Source organism: Myxine glutinosa, chromosome 5, assembly GCF_964187855.1.
Source record: "Myxine glutinosa chromosome 5, kmMyxGlut1.1, whole genome shotgun sequence".
NCBI lineage: Eukaryota > Metazoa > Chordata > Myxini > Myxiniformes > Myxinidae > Myxine > Myxine glutinosa.
In genome coordinates, this window is record NC_136265.1 from 46,064,884 (window position 1) to 46,088,493 (window position 23,610).

A 23,610-nucleotide genomic window follows, 5' to 3' on the forward strand; every position below is an offset into this window, starting at 1 on the left:
TGCTCTACCTTCAGATTTTTCATTCAGTGTGAAATACAAAACACCGATTGTTAAAATGACCATCAAATATCGAAAGCATCGGCATTACGGGCCTTCCAACGACACTACATATAGGCCTTAGGCTTCATGCCTTACCTTCAGGCAGCTTCGGACAAATTAGCCCAGGTTTCTTAATACAGTAGTATCGTTTTTTGTAATAATAATAATAATGGCATTAATAATAATAATATAGTAAATATAAGCGTAACACTTTAATCCCTTTGTCGTGACTGCAAAGTTACTGTGTTGAAGCGGTGTATGGTTCATGGATGACTCGATGAGAAGAGGTGTACTAATTATCGTGGGAGTAAGGCATTAGCCTCGTTTTAATAATACAGTAACATCGTTTTTGTAATAATAATAACATAAATAATAATAATAATATAGTAAATATAATCGTAACACTTTAACTCCTTTGTCATGACTGCAAAGTTAGTGGATTGAAGCGGTGTATGGTTAGTTCATTGTTGAGCCAAACATATAGAATAAACCAGTCTCAATGCAATCTCCTCATTTCCATGGTGACAGACAGCTTGAGACTCAGAGTACTTCAAAATAATTTAATACTTACAATATTTGATAACTGGTACCTCCACCCAGGTCATACTATCCTCTTCAACTAAAGTATCAAACAAGCCCGGCTAGGCCACTGTTAGACTTTTGGTCTTGTTTTCACAAGAGTGGCCAGGCTGAGGTCTTCAGGTTGGAGGCAATGCTTTGGTCGGACTGGTGTCCACAGGAGATTGGGGTAGCGCTCATCCCATTACATTTTAGTGGTTGATGCCGTTGATTGCTCTGTGCCCTGTGGTTGGGACTGCATTGGTGGGAATGATGGTCTGGGTGGCAGACAGGCTTGTTGTTCTTTGTGGATTATGCAGTTTTCACCATGAGAGACAAAATTTGTGCCAAATGCTCACCATCACAGCCAGGAGGCACCATTATCATTTAATGATGATTTTGGATCTCATTGGTTAGATGTTCATATGCTATGCCGTCCTGACAAGAACAGATAAGCTCTCACAGGAGCGGCATGGTGTTGGATTCATGGGTTCTCACTCCTGTGGAAGAGGGGTCCAATTGTATGACCATGCATTCTGGCCCTTTGTGGTTGTGTGTGGCTTGATTGACCATGTGCTTCAGCCTTCAGGTTTCTGGGGAGGAAGCGACGCTTTGGTCTGTGCATGGCAGGATTTTTTATCCATTGGAGATTGGATAATTGGAGCTTGCTAGGCTCCACATTTTGATATATATATACATACATATATATACATATATATACATACATACAGACTTGGCATTTAATATGGAATATTTTTTTTTCTTGACTTGGGTTTACTTTCTTAACTCAGTATATCAATCTGGTGAGTTTCTTTTACACTTTGGTGATTTATTTGTTAAAAGAACCATGTCACTGATTGTCTGTCGCAGCAAGAAGTCAACAACAGGATTATATCACAGGTGGCGTGGCAAAATGTACGGACAGGTGCATTTGATGATTGGCTTCACAGTCGGGTATACAAGGGTTGTTGCATTCTGTATTAGTGGAAAACAACTGCTGCACGTCTCCAAAAGTTATTGCCGCTTCATCTGGAGATGGTCCGTCAACTCGACAATGCTGTTTGTCATGGAGTGGCGGCTTTACGAAATTACGGCATGAAACAGCGTGCTATTGCTCGGCAGTATGGCATCACTCAAGGTCAGGTGTCAAAGATCCTGAAACGAAATGCTCAGTGGGGTGTCCCTACTCCAATACCGAGGCCAGGACGTCCCCACAGAACCACAAGGAGGGATGATCATCAGCTGCACCAGTTAGTCCGCAATGGCCGTACCAAGTCAGCTAATCGGCTTAGGGCTGAGTGGTAGCAACTGACAAATGTGCCTGTATCCAGAAGGCTAGTCAACCAACAACTGGTTCAAGCAGGCTATCATGCCAGGCGTCCCCTGAGAAAGCCACGCCTGACCAGACAACACAGCCAGCGCCGATTGCAGTGGGCCAGAGAGCACCGTCAATGGCAGCCAGGACACTGGAATCACGTGATCTTCAGTGCCGAGTCTAGATTTCTGGTCTATCGTCAAGATGGCCACGTCTGAGTGTGCAGACAAGTGCATGAAGCCTACAACAAAGATTGTATAGTGCAAAGAGTCCAAGCTGGAGGTGGTGGGGTGACCGTTTGGGCTGCTTTTCATGCAGGGGGCAAAACTGACCTGGTTGTTCTGAATGGAAACCTGAACCAGTTCAAGTACAGGGCCATTCTGGAAGAAACATTGCTTCCATTTGCTCGTGCAGCCTTTCGAGGAAACTTTGTCTTCCAAGATGACAATGCACGGCCTCATCGTGCTCGCATGATCCAACACTTTCTTGCTGACCGTGGTGTAGAGCATATGGAGTGGCCTGCCATGTCCCCGGATATGAATCCGATAGAGAACATGTGGGCAGAATTAATGTGTCAAATCGACCACTTGGACCAGCAGCTGACCTCTGTGCGTGAATTGCAGCAGGCTATTGTCACTGCATGGCAAGCGATTCCTGTCCAAACATTGGCAAATCTCATGAACAGCATGCCTCAACGTGTACGTGCTCTCCTGAATGCTCGTGGGGGTTACACGAAGTACTGAACTGTAATTTTACTGTCCGTAATCCCAGTCGTAATTTAACTTTTGTTTTTGTTAAAAAAAATTTTGGCTAATGTACAAAATAAAGAGATACTTCTGGAAAACGTACAGAAGTTTAACACAGTACTGTCCATGAATTGAGTTCGATATCAGTTTACATCACTTTCAAGGATCAATTTATTTGTTTCGAAATGTCAAATGTGGTTTTTGTTTCTTTTAAAGGTCACATTAACAAAATCTAGAATAATTTCAACATAATTCCAATGAACTTTTGGTTCTAAGACATCTTGAAAAGTAAGTTCACCCCCACAAAAAAAATATTCCATATTAAATGCCAAGTCTGTATATATATATCTCTCTCTATATATGTATGTATATATATATATATATATATATATATATATATATATATATATATATATATATATATATATATATATATATATATATATATATATATATATATATATATACATACATACATATATATATATATATATATCCACTGTGTATATATATATATATATATATATATATATATATATATATATATACACACATATACTGTACATGTATGTGTGTGTATGTATGTGTCTCCAGGGATCCACTTTAAGTCCTCCACACTTTGTCACTTTGTAATAGTGATATGGAATAATTGACAAAGAATGAAAGGTTGTGATTTCATGCGAGTTATTGTATGCCGAGGACTTCATGCTGAATGTTGAAAGTGAAAAATAAGTAAAATATACAGAGGAGAAACGTTTGCACATCAACATTCATCAAAAAGAGGTTATGGTGAGTGGCGAAGAAGTGGACAATGATGCTCTTGTTCAATTTACGGAAAATAATTTGGATGGAATTCACTTATAGTGTAGCAGCATAGCAAACCTGTTGTGCATTTTGTGATACAAGCACCAAATTTGGCACAAATGTACATTAATATGTTGCGAACATTTTCAGATATTGGGCCACTTGAAATTCCGTAATTTTTTTTTTCAAATTTTTTCAAATTTCGTAATTTCAAATTTTTCGGGTGACACCGTCACAATTTCGGTCTTCGAGGCCGGCCGATATAGTGGGGCGGCTTAGCCCAAATATTCAAAAGAATTGTGCATTTTGTGATACAAGCACCAAATTTGGCACAAATGTACATTAATATGTTGCGAACATTGTGTGGTCAGCAATGAAGACGAGAGTCTGAATTACATGTACTAGGGCATGCCCGTACTATATATATATCTAAAATTATATCCCCCCCCTCTATTTACATGAAATGGTTTGGTCCATGAAATGTTTTGGTCCATTCGCAACGCCAAAGCGAACGGTGAACGCTTTACATGAAATGGTTTGGTCCATGAAATGTTTTGGTCCATTCGCAACGCCAAAGCGAACGGCGAACGGCTTGCGAGTACAGTGACAATCCCCCCGGGGTTTTAATTAGTTTTAAAACATCGTTTAACGCCAACATAGCGCCAACATAGTTTGCCGACGGGAAATAAATGAATACGCTCTCAAATGTGCCATCCGAGGCAGAGTGTGTTCGCCACGTTCGGCACACGCGATAGCTCGCTGCTCTCTGATTGGTTGAATCGTTTTTTGGACATAGCTCGGTAAGTAATTGTCCGATTAATATGAAACCTTGAAAAGGCACATCCTCGGGTCCCCAGCAATATACCTGGCAAGTTTCAAGTATATCGGACCCGTGGTTGTCGAGAAACAGCGGTCACAGACAAACAAACAAACGTACAAACAAACAAACGTACAAACAAACAAACGTACAAACAAACAAACACACAGAGATTACTGGAATTATAGATAGATGCAAAAGACCTTGTGAACCAGTGAAGCAAATACACGGGTAAGCATGAATTAAATCTAGGGCATGATATAATTTCCATGATGTTTACCTCTACACTCAATGGTGGAAGGAGGTAATGTTTTGATCCCAGCTTGTCTGTATGTCTGTTTGTCTGTTAGTCCACAAAATTCCAGACAAAGCTTGTAGTAGTGGTAGTTGTAGTGGTAGTGGTGATAACAGAAATTGTTATATAGAACTGAACTTATATTATTATTATATGCAGAAAATAACTTCATTTCTATATGCCCTGCAGTGGACAGGTTAATTGGTTTATGCACTGAAGGGGTCACCCTGGTGTGCACTGCTGTGTTCTGCCTCACTGAGTTGTTCAGGTATGATGTACTCAGCACAAGCTTCCGGTCGGCCCGGAGGTGGGGGTGCGGGGCCTGTCACGGAACGTCAAAACAAACGGCCTGCCGGGGCCGCCCAAAAGTCGGGCGTGAGGGGCGCGTCCACTAATGGAACGCCTCTCGCTTCCCAGATCGAGGGCCACGTGGTCAGGAGAACCTCGTCCCTTCCGGTCACACTTTGCCTATCGGCCGGCCTCGAAGACCGAATTTGTGACGGTGTCACCCGAAAAATTTGAAATTACGAAATTTGAAAAAATTTGAAAAAAAAAATTACGGAATTTCAAGTGGCCCAATATCTGAAAATGTTCGCAACATATTAATGTACATTTGTGCCAAATTTGGTGCTTGTTTCACAAAATGCACAATTCTTTTGAATATTTGGGCTAAGCCGCCCCACTATTAAGTGTTGGCAGTGTTATACATTGTGTAACAAGTGGTTCAGTGGTTTCACTGGAAATTTGGTAACAAAACCTGGGATTTTCAAATGCAAAATATATAAGGAAAAATTGTTCAAGAAAGAAGATGAACGAAAAGAAATGTTCACCTCGGAATTTGATTTAGAAAAGGGCAAAAGGTTCTGTTACCTTTGAGACATGATCAGGAGGAGCAGAATTGACTGTTAGATGAAGAATAAAGTCAGCCTGGAATAAATGGAGATATCCAGGTGGTATAATGAAGCATGGAAATATTTAATTGTCTGCAAAAATATATAATTTTTATGATTTAAAGAGTTCATAGAGCCTGCAATCAGGTCGGTATTTACGTGTGGAAAGTACATACGGGGCAATGCGGATTGAAGATGTAAAAAAAGAATGGAAAGAACAAAGACGGGAATGATCCGATTGATGAATGGATTATCTCTGAAAGAAAGCATTCCGAGCCCAGAAATCAGGAAGAGATTCACAATCAGTACGAGTGAAGAATAACTTGTGAACAGAAGACTTGGTTGATATGTATGGTCATGCGCAACGAAGGTCAGAAAGATAAAGATGGAGAGAAAGCAATAAAGCTCGTGGTAGAAGGAACAAAGCCAAGAGGACGAACTAAAATGTCATGGATTGAAACTGTCGAGAAACATATGGAATATTCGAGTTTGCATGAAACTGATGCAATGAATATATCCACATGGAGGAATGCCATCATTCGACCAACACCCTGAAAGAAAGGGGAAAATAGTCACAGAATGCTTGTTAGCACAGGAGACGGGGTTTTGGAATCACTTCCATCTGTCTGTGTTTTGGGTGTCTGTGTGTGTGCGTGTGTGTGTGTGTGTGTGCGTGTGTGTATATGTGTGTGTGTGTGTGTGTGTGTGTGTGTGCGTGTGTGTATGTGTGTGTGTGTGCTTGTCTGTCCAGGCCATAACATTTTACCATTTGAGTTTTGTCATCAAATTTTCAACAAAGCTTCATTATGAGAATATGGAGAAGGCAAATTAATAATTTGGTCAAAAGGTCAAAATGTAAAAGGTCAGCGTCACATAAAATCATCAATTTTCATCCGATTGACCTGAATTCTGAAGAATTTGCATATTGGGTCACTGAATTGGTTCACCAATGAAAAGGTAGGAGTTGATTGTATTTTTTTTAGATGACAAGGTCAATAGAGCAAAAACCACCGTTTAGAGGCCATTTTCCCCGCAAAGCGGGGGTTGGCCTTTTTCGGGGACCGTGGTTGTTGTTGTTTTTTGGTCCCCTTTTTGAAGCAATGTTTTACGGCCGGATGCCCTTCCTGCCGCCAACCCTGTTTGTCACCTTTTTACGACAAGCAGGGAATTACCAGTGAACTGGTACTCAATTAGCCGACCTCGGAAGGATGACAGGCTGAGTCAACCCCCCTGGCGTTAATTCAGCGATCGACCGGGATTCGAACCCAGGATCCTTGGATCCTAAGCTGGCACCCTAGCCGCTAGCCCAACACCAGGATTCAAAGGTCAAAAGGTCAAATTCAAAGGTCAATTCAAAGGTCAAAAGAGCGAGGTTGCATAAAATTGTCAATTTTCATCCGATTGCCCAAAAATGTTAAGAATTTGCATATTGGGTCACTGAATTGGTTCACCAATCAAAAGCTGGAAGCTCATTGTTTTTTTTGTACATCAAAAGGTCAAAGGGCAAGGTTGCGTAAAAGCCAGCTAGGGATTCTAATCGGGGCAGGGATGGAAGCGATAAAAATGCAAATGGCATCTTCTGCCATCAAGCCGGCAAGCTGGGATCAACAATTCACATTTATTGCCACATCTGATGCAATTTAAATGCTCTAATGGCAGCGAGGTGCTCCATATGAAACCTTTTGGTCGATATATGTCGCTTTTTGATGACTTGGGTCCATAATGAAAATAGTATTGGTGTCAAAGCCAGTGACCAATTGCAAATTAATAGTAAGGTACATATTACATGTATGTATCAAACATACGCTCACCTCTGGACTGGTTATAATTAGCCATGGTTTAAATCTCAACTCAACTATAAACTATCATCCCGGTGTTTCGCACACGAGACGAATAAAATCAATGAGGCTCTGTCTCTCGGGCGGATGTTAACTGTGTATCCCGTCTGCTAACATAAGTTGGTGGACCTCTATGATCCCAAGGTGTCCGTCATGAAGTGGACAAGCTCAATCAATGCCATCCACCTCTCGAGAAGGGAATCGATTCATTGACACGTTTCTGGCTCAGTGGCCATCTTATGACAGCACCTCTTTTTAAAAAAAAAAGGAAAAAAAAAAGTTAAAGACCTCCCACTTGAGAGTAAAACAAGGCATGCATAAACAAATGAAACTACATTTTCTTATTAATCATATGTACATATATTTTGAAAAATAAAAAGAATGTTTGTTTCGTGTTGGATCACATTTCGTTCTTTGTGAGCATCTCGTTCTTAGAACATTTTCAAGCAGTAATGTGCTAGGTGGTGTCATAAGTGTTCCAAAAAAGCTGGAGGGCCCCAAAAAGAGGAAAATCAATGAGAAAATAAGAGAAGGTCGGGATTAGTGGTGGTAAAGTGGAAGATCAAAGAAAGGAAAAGCAGATTGGAAAGCGGGGGGTAGAAATTATGTGGGTTTATGAGAGATAATAAGTTGGTGTCCCAGAATAATATTATCTATCAAAATCTTAATTATTAAAAAAATAAAATAAAATAAAATGTAATAAAAACTAGAACAATGCGACCGTGTCACCAATATCCCTCAGCAAAGTCCCACAACAGGTAGAAGCCCTCGTTCACTGTCCTAAAAATAAACAAGTTTGATTTAAATCCCTTCAGATGTCTTCAAGAATAACATTTTCACCAGCCATGACAGGTTTCACATTGATCAGTGAAGCAGTTTCAGAGAAGGGAATTTTTTAAATATCGGCTTTCAAGCTAAAATGGCTGCCACACCACATGAAATATAACCTTAAAAAAATGTACACTCTGCATATGTATGGGTAGGGGATCACGTTTGTGAAGTTTCGTGTTGATTGGATAAGGTTCGTTTTTCTATACAAGATGGCTGCCAAACCACATGACCTACGACATCATCATTTTCAAACTATATGCAACAGTGGTGTTAAACGATATTTGTAAAATTTTGCATCAATAGGGTAAGCGGTTTCAGAGATATAATTATTTAATATTTTCCTTCAATCCAATATGGCTGTCATACCATGTGACCAATGATGTTTTTGTGATCATCTTTTAATCGCCATGCCTAGTCAATGACACACGTAAAGTTTCGAGTCAATCGATTTGATGGTTTGGGAGAAGATGTTTTTTTAAAGGTTTTAGGTTAAATCCAATATGGCTGCCAAATCATGTTCGATATATGTAGCCTATATATATGTTTGGATGGACAGTGACCGATGATGTCATAAATTTAATATTTCAATACAAATGGGTCATAGATCATGTGCATGCAATTTCTGATTTTTAGGATAAGCAATTCAAATAAAACATTTTTGGCTGGTATACCACTTCACCTATGATGTTATCATTATCATGCTTTTGTTTCCCATTGGGAGTACGTGACAATGTGCCAAGTTGAAGTTTTTTCCATTCAGCGGTTTCCAAGAAATATTTTTTAATTATTTGCATTTAATCCAAGATGGCTGCCATACCACGTGACCTATGACATCACAATTATCATAGAAACATTCTGCATGGGTGTCACTCCTACACTGAAAGTTTCGTCTCAATCGGACATATGGTTGCTAAGAAAAACGTGGTTTAGCCCGTACGGACGGACAGATGGACAGACGGACGGACGGACGGACAACCCGAAAACATAATGGCCCCGGCCACCTTCAGGGGCGGAGGCATAAAAATAACTAATAAAATACCAGTACGGATTTGAATGGCACTGTTGTCCTTGCAATAATTGAACATTTCATGAAATTCAGAATCAATCCTCATACCTCGAGATGGTGAATCGAATCCTGTTGCACAAGCAACATCAAAACCAGTCATGGAACCTGGACCTGTACTTACCGCCCAGCGAACCCAGATACTCCGTGACCCAGCGGTCCGTACGGTGATGTTCCGCGGGGCCACGTCGGGTGGCGCAGGCAAGGTTTGCACCCACCGGGTGGCAGGGCTGGCTTCACTAACCGCCACAGCAGTGCCCTGTCGTACGCGCAGCCTGCAACATAAATGCAAAAGGTCAGACAAAGGACCGTGCAGCAGAATTCCAAGCTGACAAATTCTTCTTTTCATGCATAATTTAGGAGCAAGCTTTACAAGACGGGGTCAACCTGCCGAGATTTTTTTGTAAATACAAGACCAATTTACTGCTAAGGCAGCCAAGGCAGAACAGACTTGCTATTTTTTTTTTATTCCTAGAAAAGTCTGGCTAAATGCAATGCAATTACAGTTTTCTATTTTATTTCATTTTATTTTTACAGTGAGATCAAGAAGCGCAATATTTCTGTGCATGTACCAGTAAATACATGTTGATAGCCTCCAAGTTTAGTTCCTCGGATTTTGTAAGGCCTGAACAATAAAATCGAGGTGGATCAACTTTCAAGGCATTTTTGGGGTTTTTTCACCAATGTATCATTCTCATCTATTCCAAATGCCAGACATTTGTCACCCAAACCTGAATGCTGCAACAAGAACAAGCGTTACGCCTAGGTCCCCCGTCGGTGAAGTGATGTGAGTTGACAAAGTGGAAGACGCAAGGCGGCCATCTTGGATTTTGACGTGGCGACCCAATTTTCAATAGCGTTCTTCCTTATGCGTAGATACACCCACACACCAGATTAGAAGTTAGTAGTTCGTTTATATTTCAAGATATTTCGCTCACAAGGTTCAGACATATATATGGTGGCGGCCATCTTGGATTTTGACGTGGCGACCCAATTTTCAATAGCGTTCTTCCTTATGCCTCGGTACACCCACACACCAGATTAGAAGTTGGTACTTCGCTTATTTTTCAAGATATTCCGCTCACAAGTTTCAGACGTATATGGCGTCAGACATACATGGCGGCGGCCATCTTGGATTTTGACGTGGCGACCTAATTTTCAATAGGGTTCCCCACACACCTGATTAGAAGTTGGTACTTCGCTTATTTTTCAAGATATTCCGCTCACAAGGTTCAGACATACATGGCGGTGGCCATCTTGGATTTTGACGTGGGTTGCACCCACACACCAAATTAGAATTCGGTCCTTTGCTTACGCACGTACGCACACACGGATGGACGCACGCACGGATGCACGGACGGACGCACACACGGACGGAGGGGAAAACCATAGTCCCCCTTTCGCTCCACGGTGCGACGGGGGACAAAAAAGGTAACAGTTACGTTGTACTGATGAAGTAATCGTGCAACATCTAGATATAGTGGAAAAGACTTCATTTTATTGACTATCTTAATTAATAACCAAGCAAGTTGCTGCTCGCTAACTCTCAGGATAAACTATGATGTGTTATAGGAAACGTGCTCTGGATCCTCCAATTTCTTCCTTCTTTTGGAATAAATTCTTGTTGGGCAGCAAAATACCATTCAGGGAATTGTCAGTAATGGAAAACCAAATACTGCGTTGGAGTCATCAGAAGGAACCGGAATAAGTAAAGAGCGAAGATGGAGTCATCAGGAGGAACCTGGATAGGATTCGCGTTTCAGCCGCTACTCCACAACCCTCAAACCCATCCTCAAAGACCTAATATTTGTCCCTTGGTCCACTTCTCTCTCCTTGTTACCTACATTCCACTTGGTACACTTTTTTGGCATTTCAATACGATATTTCATTGCTACGCTGATGATACTCCGATATACCTACCCATTGAACTCTAATGTATTCCACCCATTCCCCTTACTCTCTAAATCTTCCCCATGCCCAATTCTTCCTCCAAGTGTCCCTTTGTTATGTCCCTCTATTGACTTCAGATGCATAAAAAATTGGTTCCGGCTTACATTCTGACCAAACCGCACTTTACATCCCTGGAAAAAAATGTACCGTCTAATAATGGGAATCTCTTGGTAATTTCTCACACAAGGATGAATAGATTTGGTGATCCTCGGGTATTCTTTAGATATACTCCTCAACTGTGCAACCTGTTTCGTTTTAAAATGAATCAAAATAAAGACCAATTACTGCACTGTAGTTCCAAGAAGGAAGCCGGATATTAACAATACATAAGCGCACGCACACACACTAATAAATTAACAATTAATTAATAATTAATTAATTAAATTCCATTTTCAGAATCAGAATTTGACAGACACGTCAAAGACACGGCCTCATCAATTGCAATTTTTAAATATTCAAAAGTCTTAAATTTGCTTTTTTTTTGTATAATTACCTCTGCCACTGAAGGTTGCTGGGGCCACTGAAGGGGTTGGGGGGGGGGGGGGGGGGATATGTTTTCACCCCTGTCTGTCTATCTATCTGTTTATCTGTCTTAAACTGATTCTTCACCATTGAGAGAATGGGCCAAAAACGATATATAGCACGACATCTCAAAACGTTATGGACAGATTCGGACGAAACTAAGTGGACAAGTTAAGTGTTTGACAAGGAAGAATTGATTACATTTTGATGAAGATTTGGATCCGATTATTTATTGAGTGATTCTTCACCCATGAGATGAGACCAAAAACAATTTAGCACTATATCTCAAAAATTGTGCGTGGAATCAGATGAAACTTGGTGGATGAGCTGGGTAGGTAACAAGAAAAAAGCGATTAGATTTTGGTTCAGGTTCAGATCCAGATCCAACCTGTCAGTGGGATACAGAACGTAAACAAGAAAGAGCAATCAGAGATTGGAGACCCTCGCCAGGATGTGTTTTAAGTGGTTTTTAAGGCTTTTGTGTTAAAACAAATATGGCGGCCGAACCACGTGACCAATGACGTCATCATTATTATTTTTTTCTCCACCAATTTTTCCCGAGATGATGCTCAAGAAATTTCATCTTGACCGGATGACGTTTTGTACTTGTCGAATTATGACGTCATAATGGAGGCACCTATGACATCATCATTCACAGATATTATTCCCCATGGAGAGTTCTTTACAATGAACAATGTCTCAATTTTTTCCATGCAGCACTTTCAGAAATAGAGGTGCAAAGCTTTTCAGTTTTTCCAAGATGGCGGCCGAATCATGTGCCCTATGACGTCATAATTATCATAAATAATTGTACAGTTGGAGTTGCACCTATGGTGGGAATTTCCTGTCAATCTGACCAACGGTTTCCGAGAAAATCATATTTATTCTGTGTGGACAAACAGACAAACAAACAGACAGACAGACAGACAGACAGACAGACAGACAGACAAACAAAAAGACCCAAATGCAATACCCTCTCCTCCTGCGAGGGTAACTATCCAGCCTGGTGGAGGTATGCACCTACTAAGAGCCGTTTTAGTTTCACAGTTCTTACCTCTTTCTTTTGTAAAGCGTTTTGAGATTGTAGTTACAAATTAAAAGTTATATAAGGAATTGTTTGACAATCATCTTCTCAGAGCTTATGAGATTACAAATTCCTCCACTTTTACCATGCTGACTGGTATGAGTTATTCTCTTCCATACAGACCGCTTTAATTTCCATTCCTTTGGACATTTCTTGAGAATGATTCCTCAAATGCCTATTCTTTCTGTCCTTTATTAGTTCATTCCATGCTATTCACAGCTATCTTGCTCATCCTTCGGGTCTATCTGGCAAAGGCATAAGCGAGATTTCTCCACTACACCAACTTCAGTGGTCGTCCAAAGGCTTAAATCAAGTGGGTGCCTGGATAGGTATTGCACGAAAATAGACTTCTGTTTTCTGGCCTGTCGTCATATTTGACGACTCAATTTTGCCTTTGGGTTGTGCTTTGTTTTCACATCATTTCCACACACATGATCAATAAACAAGAGCTACAGCAAAACACAAAAAAGTGCCAATATTCTGACTTTTACTTCAATTATTGTGTTCATGACCTTCCATGACCACATTCCTCCTAATTGGTTGTTCTCTATATATTGTTAGCTTTCAATTAGACTGGGTAAAAAATGCCCATGTCAGGACTTGAGATCTGAGTTGCAGCGAGAACAGACAGCATCAGTGCAGGGGCACTCCGCTTGCATTTCACCGACACGAAATCCCCAAAGGGTCTCTCTTTTCATGGGAAGATTCACCTTAAGGTCATTTCCATCATTATGAAAAGCTTGCAGTGTCACAACAGCCAATGAGAATATTTGGCAGAACTATCAATAAAAAAATACCTCTGGTGTGATTTCAATGGTGTAGCATTACCACGTTTCACCAGGAAGTTCAGGATTGAATAACGGACTGCAGCTTTCAGAACACAAACAACTTGGGAATATTTCAGTGATCCACTTCTCAAATATCGTTTTGCACACACTTCCTTATTTATACAAGCAGGATATATACATGTTCATCCACTAACCTATCCTTTGTCAATTTATTTAGATCACAGTTTTCCTCGAAGGCCCCTCCTATAACTCTGCATCCATCCAAACTAATTTTCCTTCTCAATTCCATGACAGTGGAAGCTTATCACCTGCATCACCTAAGACTTGTCAAATCCTAAATCATCCATTTTCTCTCGGTGTTTCTTTTTCATTTATGCAATAACATGACCATTTTTTGTTGAATATTCTTAACACCACTTGGATTTCCATGACCATACCGGTACTTATATTTTCATTAAACTTGCGTTCTTCAAACTGAAGCCAAAATGTTGTGTAATCTGCCTATATTTTCCCTTCTCTGAGGTCCAATATTTGTGTGGAATATTTTTAATAAGGTTGGAGACGAAGGGAAGCTAATTGCCAGGATAAAAAGTTAATATATGAGGTGTAGTTAACTCTGTGTTGATTCAGTGCTGGAGAAAAATACCACTGACATCATGTCACTTTTCATGGAAATAGATTATATATATATATATATATTGTTGCGGTTTTGAGAACCCTCCACTTTGTAAATATTTGTAATAATCCCTTATAAATAATCCCCTGTAAATATTCCCATTTTTGTGTAAAGGTCAACGGTCGCACCCTAGTTAGGCCACGAGCAACACGTAGAACACCATAGGATCTTCTTTAGTTATTTCATTAGTATGTGTTCTAGTTAAGGATCTGTTCCCACTAGTTTGACTCTGCGTTGCATTAATCAAATAACCTAGGCCCCTTCTCAAATTCCCATCCTATTCATTTTGCGGCCTTACCATCTCCAAATTGTATTACGTGCCTCTGCCAGCCGCAGCCGCGTCAGCGTTCGCTGCCTTTTCGTTGTTCGCTGCCAGCCGCCATAAGCCACGCGGCCGAGTTGGAGAAGAAGGGGGAGGAGCGCCAGGAACGAAGGCGTGGCCCCTCAACGCACCATCAAGGGGCGGACCGGTGAGCGCTCGCGACCAATCAGGGCCGAGGCAAGCTCACCGATGGGCGTATCCTAAAGGCAAGCGGCTTAATAAGCGATCGGCCAATATAAGCGGCCGCGTGGGACTACTTGAAGAGATGTGCCCGGGAGAACGACTTCAGCAGATGAGAGACGAGTCGTGCGACAGAGAGTGGTGAAGGAGTCCTTGCTTGCCGTTTTCACGAACTGTTGGAGGCGCGCAACTGGTTGAAGGCGAAGTAGTCAATCTATTACGTACGCAGCATCCCAGTCTCCCCCCCCCCCCCCCCCCCCCACGATATAATTGTCCGGTCGCATTCAACGACACGCGGAGCTGTTTGCCGGGTTTCGCCTCGAACCCGGAGCGTGGACCGGAGCGCGAGGTCGGAGCCGGACCTCGACGCCTACCAGCTGCCTGGACCCTTCTCTTCCTTCCCACCACCACCACCTTTTCGTGTAAGTGTGTTTGTTCTGTACTGGGAGTGTTATATAAGACTGTCTAAGCTTGCACAATGTCCTTTTATTTCCTCTACTTTTATATTCCTGCCCTTTCGTTTCCTCTTTAATCATTACTGTATAAATAAACCATATTTGTTCTTTCTTTACCCCTTGGTTTCTTCTCATCCGATCGCTTTCGTCCTGTCCCCAATTGAATATACGTGGCACGATTCGGCCGACCGTTGTAATCGGGTTTCGTCTTTTGTTAACGGCCCGAGTCACAGCTCGCTTCGCTCGGCGCATCTATTAACGTTGCGGCTCGGGAGGAAATTATCTCCTCGCTTACGGCCGGTCTTAGTACGCAGGTATTTGGGACTTCATTGACTAATGACCCTGGCTACTAGCGACCGGAAGTGACGTCATAGTTTCCAGGATCGGAGACGGCCAGTGTAAAAGACAAGGGGATTAACCCCCCCTCCCCCTTGGTAACGGGAGTGCCGTACCCCGAATCTGCAACAATATATATACATATATACATACATACAGTCACGTGAAAAAGTAAGTACACCCCATGTAAAGTTTTGACTTTTTCAACATATTTCAACATACAGCTATTTGATCTTCATTTCAACAATATCGACAGATAAAGGTGATATAATATAACAAATATCATGAAACATTTACATTTTGCAGTCCATTGTATAATTTAAATAAATATAAATGCAAATTTTTCATGTGGAAAAAGTAAGTACACCCTTGGCTCTAATAGGTGGTATTGCTCCCTTAGGCAGAAACAACCTCAAATAGGCATTTCTTATAACTGTCTACCAGTATCTGACATCATGTGGGAGAAATTTTTGCCCACTCCTCCATGCAGAATTCTTTCAGCTGTGCGATGTTTGAGGGGTTTCTTGCATGCACAGCTCGTTTCAAATCCCCCCCACAACATCTCGATGGGATTTAGATCCGGGCTTTGACTTGGCCATTATTAATAGTAATTAATAATGAGAGTTAGGTCCTTTCTTGCCTTATGCCGCCTTTGGCTTTTTGGCGCAAATTAACATGAGGCAGGCCTGGCAAATCGTGGCAAGACCGAAGGAGGGCGGAGGAGAAGCTGACGGTAAGCGCGAGCCGCCAATCAGGGCTCGAAGGAAGTGGCTGCGGCACTGCGTCACAAGGCGTGGTTAGAACATTTGAGAGAGCTAAGGGGGTTGGCAATATAACCCGTTGCGCGAAGCCCCCACCGCAGTTCTGTGGAGTGGTGAGCTTTCAAGTTATTATGGGAAAGGCGCTTGAGTGTTCAGCAAGTTACGAGTTCTGAGAGAAGACGCGCATGAACCAAGCTATAAGCGCTCTTACCAATTAAACGCTCGGTTGAGCTTGATGCAGAGCCTCTATTGGGTTACGCGAGGGAGAGCGCGCCGGTAATTGATCGCGCTGTGGAAAACCGTCAAGCCTGGCGAGAGACGCGTACATTTCCCTCCCGCCTGCCTGATCTGCCCCTTTGTTCGAGAGACGCGCAACAAGGATCCCTCCCACCGCCTGCTTGCCCTCATCGCGGGACGTGCTGTGACCGGGGAGAGCCACGCCGGGCGGAGCCGTTCCTGGACGACCAAGTCAGCGCGTGAACATCATCCTACCTTCATTTGCCCCTGTGAGTGTGATCGGGCCCGTGTCTGGGCTTAAGTATAAGACTGTATAAGACTGCTCTGTGTCTCTGTGCTTCTACCGATCATTGTACATACTAGTGTGAATAGTAATTAAACATGTGTTCTTCCTTTATTCGACCGTCTCGTCTTTCCCATCATTGACTAAGCGTGGTACGAATAAAACCGCTCTAATTGGGTTCCAATACCAAGGTAACTGCACGGACCACGTGGTACGCAATCCGCTCAGTGTACTCAATTTACGCGTGGCTCGTGCGAGGCTTGCTTCCCCGCTTCCGCGGTGGCGCAGGTACTTAGGTACGTGCGAACATCTTCCCGGAACCCTACCCTGCGATTGCCCGGGAGGGGCGATTCAAGTCTCTTGGTTGCGCCGACCCAAGAAGAACAAGGGGCTTAATCTCCCCTTGGTAAGGGCAGGAAGGGCGGCGAAAACCATAACATTTGGTGTCCGGGAGTGGGATTGGACCAGGAGTGCGCTTCACGCACTTGAAAATTACGAGCGACTGAAATTTAGTTTAAATTCAAATTTATATTCATACCATGGCTAGCCAAGGCGGTCGAATGCCGGTGGGGGTAGAAGACGAGGTAGAGGTAGAATTATTGACCCAGGACCTACAGGAAGAGCTGGTAGACGAAGGGAGAATTGATGAGGGGGCGGTAGCAGGGGAAGAAAATGGCGGCGCCTCGCACGTGGCGGTGAGGGCCGAGCCCGCAGCGCCAATAGATATGGGCCTTTTTATGGTGCAACTCAGGGTGTTTATGGGAGAATAAATAGGTAAACTGGATGCAAAAATGGACGCCCATAGGAACGACATGAAAGAAATGAGTGACAAATCCACCCGGGAAATGAAAGAAATGAAGGAGGAGCTGGAAAACAAAATGGACACCCAGAGAGACGAAGCAAGGTGTAACATGGAGGGGTTGGAAAACAAAATGGGTGGTCAATTGGAAAAATTTAGGGTGGCGTCGAAGGAGGACATAAAAAAAGTGGGGGAGGACATTAGGCGCAGGTTGAGCGAGGAGGTCGCAATGGGGCATGCACGACGAGATGATGCGGTGTGAGGAACGCGGGCGGTAGCGATCTTGAGCGAGGCACAGCTAAGTTGACCGGGGCTATAGATATCGCGACGCGGGGTGTAGAAAAGCCGACGGTCGCCGAATTGGACGGAAAAATTGTATGCGCGTGGGCAGTCGTCGAAGAAATAATTCAAATTGAAGAAACAATTGGGGCCGAAGAGACGGCAGAATCAGAAAATATATCACGGGAGAAGGAGATGGAATATGTACAAAGTTCGTATTCACACCGTGATGCCGTGCTTGCTAACGAAATAAAAAGTTTGCAGGTGCTGGCGGAAAAGGAGGTCCCCAAGGTGAGTAGACTTAATGGCGCGAATGTGTTTGGCGCGAATGGGTTTTTGGTGCGCTTGGGAAAGAGACGAAACCCGGGCGGTCACGGAAGGTCCATTGTGTGGTGTACGAGGGCGACTGGTGCGCGCGTGAGAGAAAAGTGTGCGCCGAAGCGTGCACGAGAAGAGTGCGTGGAGAAAAAGTGTGCGATGATTGGGTGTGTAACAGGAGAGTGCACACCCGTGGGTGTTACAGATTGTGTAACGGGAGAGTGTGTGCCTGGTTGTGCGGTAGAAGAGTGCGTAGAAGAAGAGTGCGTACTGAAGTGTGTGAGGGGCATGAGTGCGCCTAGGTGTGCGGTAACAGAGTGTATGGGAGGCGTGGGGATGCCTGGGTGTGCGAGTGCGGAGTGGGTCGCGAGGTGTGAGGACGCGGTTCAAGCATTGACACCGACCGGGGTAGAGTTTAGCGCAACGGATAGATAGCCGACGCGAGCCCTCGGTGAGTTGTGTGCAGCAGGGACCGGCTGGGATCGATGCCGCGGCGGTTTTACAAGGACCGCCGTGCACGACCCGTGCCGGCCCCCGCACTGCATGGTTGGTGCCGAGCCGTGGCGGAAAAGGCAATCGGCGAGGTTCAAGGGGAGGTAGGAAATTTCGGAGCCGCGCACCTTGGCGGGTGCGGTGCTCCGACCGTGGGCGGTTGGGTCATCGTGTGTGGGCCCACGAGGCCCCGCGCAGGGATGGAGCCCTGAACCTCGGCCCATCCATACCTCCCCCTTTGGATCAAAAATGCCGGACAGACATCCCATACAGGCGACCAACCAAATGCATGGATCGCTCAGCCTTTCGAAGTCGAGCCGTGATGACAATGTATATCCACATGAAGAGGCTCCGAGTGAAGCGGACTGTGAGAATAGTGTACCCTACATGGAGGAATGGTAGTTTAACCATTCCTCACACCCAGGGTACATTAGCATTAGATTAGGGGGATGGCAGTGACAGGCATATGGGGGTGCCGGCCATGGTTACCTCCATGGGGCACCGAAGCTAGCCGAGGGAGGGCTAGGATAATGTTAGGGATCTAGAAGACAGGAGAAGACATGAGATTTAAGTAGTGACATCTGAACTATAGTGGGGACGTTGGTAGTTTAGATGGTTAATGACGAAGGGAGTGCATAGTGTAAAGGGAAGACGGGGAAGTACGAGTTTTAGGGGAAAATCAGTTAGATAGATGATGCTGTGTGTGTGAGGAATTGTGTATGGAAGACAAATGGAATTGTGTTGAGGTGTATGGAAAGTAGTGTGCGAGATAAATGGTGTGCGAGATAAATGGCGTGAGATAAATGGTGTGCGAATAAATGGTGTGCGAATCAATGGTGTGGAATGCTTGGTGTGGAATAAAAAGTGTGGAATGCATGGTGCGAAGGAGTGAATGGAGGGAGATGGAACCCATTCACGGACGCCCGGGGTGGGTAGTGTAAAGCCAGGTAGAGGGCTTAGGCAAAATTTGTATGGATATTGACACCTGTGGTGCGGGGTAGTGGCAAAGTACTGCTTTGGAGGGTGCATTAGTATATGGAATGGCAGGGCGTGTGGTTTAATTGGTGCGTATAGTTATTGGGGCACTCCGCCACTGGTAGTTTGTCGGCCAAGTGAGGCCGCAGGTAGGCTCTGGGAGCCAGTTAGAGTAGTTGTGAGTTGTTCAGTGGGGCCCGAGGATCCAAGGGGAGCACCCGGGTTGCCCAATGCCAAGGTGGGCATCAGGGGGTAAAGTGCCAGGAGGGGGCCTTCCCCAGTTTAGGTAGTCGCAGGAGCAGGTAAGCTCGGGTGGCGACTTCAGTGGCAGAGGTACGCAGGTAGTTGGACCTGCTAGTGGAGCCACACGACCCAGCGCCGAAATTGTGCAAGGGCACAGAGTGAAAATTTGTGGGAGTGAGACCCAAATTTCAAGGGCATCACAGGGTGGACAATGGGAATTCGGTTTTTAGAAGCACATAGTTTAAAGAGGCCGATTGGCAGGGTACGACCCCGGGTAGGTTAAAAGTAAATCTCAGTAGTGTAGTTAGGATGAGGAATCCCTTCGCACCATCCACAGCCAATCACCAAGGAGGACAAAACTCCACACCAGGGCTTTGTAGACTGATTGAGTGGTGAGACGCATCACGACATAGCGTGACATTGTGTTTGTTCCATTCCTTCCTTCCTGGGAGGGATTGGGAGACTAATTTGGAGTAGAGGGGGATATGGGAGACAAGACGTAGAGACGAATTGTAAATACAAGGAAGGGCTAGGGTAGTGTAAGCCGACGATGGGGGGTACGGGCGGCTAGGGACGAGCCTGCTCTGCTCGCTCTTCCGCGCCCCTCACGCTGCATTACCTTGTTTTGCTGTGTACCTTTGCGCCATTTCCGCTTTGCTGGTCGTGCTTTTTCTCTCCCCTCACCCCAGGACCATTTTGGAGGAGGAACTGTGCAGCACCATCGACCTGTGCAGCATGGCTGCTGCACTTTGTTACATCTGTGCAGCCGAACGGCACAGCACTTTGCTGACGTATCCTTTTGTTGTAACTTTGCTGCACCTGTGCAGCACTTTGCTGCCACAAACACTTTGCTGCACATTATACACTTATGGACCACAAGTCTTGTGGCCTTGCACCTCTGCTGTGCAGCATCTTGCTGCAGCATCACCTTGCATCTTCGGACCACTTGTTTCGAGTCGCATTAATGTCACGCAGTCGGACCACATGAGGTTGGCCCTGCTTGGCAAAGAAATAAAGGCATTTTGTTGTGCAATGGGGGAGGGGGAGGGGGGAAGGGGGAGGGGGAGGGGGGAAGGGGGAGGGGGAAGGGGAGGGGGAAAAGGGAGGAGGAAAATGGAGGGGAAGGGGGAAATGGAGGGGGAGGGGGAAAAGGGAGGGGGAGGGGGAGGGTGAGGGGAGAAGGGGAGGGGGTAGGGTGGAGGGGGAAGGGAGGGGGAGGGGAGGACGGAGGGGGGAGGGGGAAGGGGGAGGGAAGGGGAGGGCCAGTCAACAATGACGATGCAGTTCTCATGGTCGGAGAGCAGCACAACAATCGCGACATCATCCTGCATCTTCGCAACAGCACGAAGCGGATTTTGGAGACTCACCGATCCTGTGACGCCCTCCAGTGTTGCCGGGTGGGGGAAGGGAGACCCGTACATAACACACATTACAACATTATACACACACAAACTGTGTTTTATGTTCAATGGTCTGGCGGCGGGGATGGAACATCACGTGATCGCTCTGAGCGAATCAGCGCGCTGCTCTGCCACCAGGTCAGATTCCGTGTATAATATTCCTCACTGAAATGCGCTGAGGTAAATATGAATAAAAAATATGGATCTCGTCAAATATTTTTAGGTCGGCCATGTCCTTCCCAGGCTCAATGGCCATGTCTGTGCCAAATATCAAGTACGTGAGCCTCTCTGTTTCGGAGTCCATCGGTAACATTACACACACACAAACTGTATTTTATGTTCAATGGTCTGGCGGCGGGTATGGAACATCACGTGATCGCTCTGAGCGAATCAGCGCGCTGCTCTGCCACCGCTCAGATTCCGTGTATAATATTCCTCGCTGAAATGCGCTGAGGTAAATATGAATAAAAAATATGGATCTCGTCAAATATTTTTAGGTCGGCCATGTCCTTCCCAGGCTCAATGGCCATGTCTGTGCCAAATATCAAGTATGTGAGCCTCTCCGTTTAGGAGTCTATCGGTAACATTACACACACACAAACTGTGTTTTATATATATATATATATATATATATATATATATATACACATATGTGTATATATATACGTATGTGTATATATATACGTATGTGTATATATATATATGTATATAACAACCTTATTGGTCGTGTACAATTCTACCTCAGTGGACCGTTTTCATCTGAAATGCACCTGGTTTTGAGGATCAGGATTGGGAAAATATAACCAGGAACAACATGCTAGTCGGAGGAAGGGATCCTTCCCAACCATTTCTGCAAGCGGTATCTTTTCCCCACATTTCCATATGGTATTTTTGTATTAGCATGGTATTTTAATGGTACAGATAGTGTCGAGGTGCAAGATCAAACCTACTGCAATTTTAGCCTCCAGGTGCACATGACTGCTGCATCTCTCAAATAAATGGACCGACTTCTGTTCAATGTGGTGACAGCATGCTTCCAAATGAGGTTTCGTGTTTCCCTTAGCGATTTTGAATAATGTATTTTTTGAAAGTCTCGGCATGTTTGGGTTATTAATTTTTATGCAGTGCTTGCTTTCAAAGACGTTCACCAATGGTATGATTGCAGGATGCTGCAAAATATGGGTTTCTTTTGACTATCATCAGCACAACAGATGCTCCAGGTAATTATTCATCCTTGAGGTGTACTTCGTTGATGGTCTGTATTAAAGAAAAAAAATATATATATATATATATTTCAGCATCTTGCTAGAAAATGTTTATGTGGATTTTACAATAACTATAAGGAGGCAATTAATGAGGCATACACATTACATTTTGAAAATATACTGATTTTTATCCAAACATTCACTCCTTTGTCTCGATCACAATATTTTTTTTACGAGTGGCGGTTACGTGGTACATTGATTTAAAAAACCACCTTTGGAGGCTAATTTTTTTCCCCGCAGAGCAGGGGTTGGCCTTTTTCGGGCACCGTGGTCCCCTTTTTGAAGCAATGTTTTATGGCCGGATGCCCTTCCTGCCGCCAACCCTGTTAGTCACCTCTTGCGACACACAGGGAATTACCAGTGAACTGGTACTCAATTTGCCGACCTCGGAAGGATGACAGGCTGAGTCAACGCCCCTGGTGTTAATTCAGCGATCGACCCGGATTCGAACCCAGGATCCTAGGATCCCAAGCCGGCACCCTAACCGCTAAGCCAACAACCAGGCATTGGGTGGTACATTGATTAACGCGCGCAAACTTGAGATTTGATGAACTAATTGTTTTTACAAATAGCAATTAAAATTATATATATAATATATATACAGGAAGTTTTTTTTAATTAGAAAATATTACGTTTTTAAAGTTAAACCATGAAAGCTTTTTACAAAAATGTATGACTACAAATTGTAATTCTATGAACACAATTTAAATTGTATAACTACAAAGACGTTGACGACTTGCATGACTTGTTGGTGAAGGAACAATTTATTGGTGCATTCCCAAAAGACTAATCTGGTCATCTGTTTGAAAGGGCAATGGAGAATCTTGGAGTTGGCTTGCATTGCAGGTCAGTCGTTGTTTGGCATGCTGATTCCAGATTTGAGGGAAAGGAGAATGGCCCTGGTGTGGTGAAAGGACCAATTTTACACATGGAAAGGGTATGACCATCGAGCTGGGAATGTAGGAACCAAGTTATGGGTTAGGGTTGCTCTTCGTTGTTACGTATGCGATCGTATAGGGCATGCAGCAAGGGAACGCGGGTCATTCCTT

General features: G+C 44.0%; 1 protein-coding gene across 1 annotated transcript in view; it reads right to left on the reverse strand.

Annotated features, from left to right (window-relative positions):
* The window catches only part of LOC144891944 (protein sidekick-2-like), a 206,098-nt gene that overhangs the window by 83,271 nt on the left and 99,217 nt on the right, over positions 1-23,610 (reverse strand). Inside the window, exon 5 of the mRNA XM_078777056.1 lies at positions 9,321-9,471. Coding sequence (XP_078633182.1) covers positions 9,321-9,471 — 151 coding nt within the window. The remainder of the gene's footprint in view (positions 1-9,320; positions 9,472-23,610) is intronic.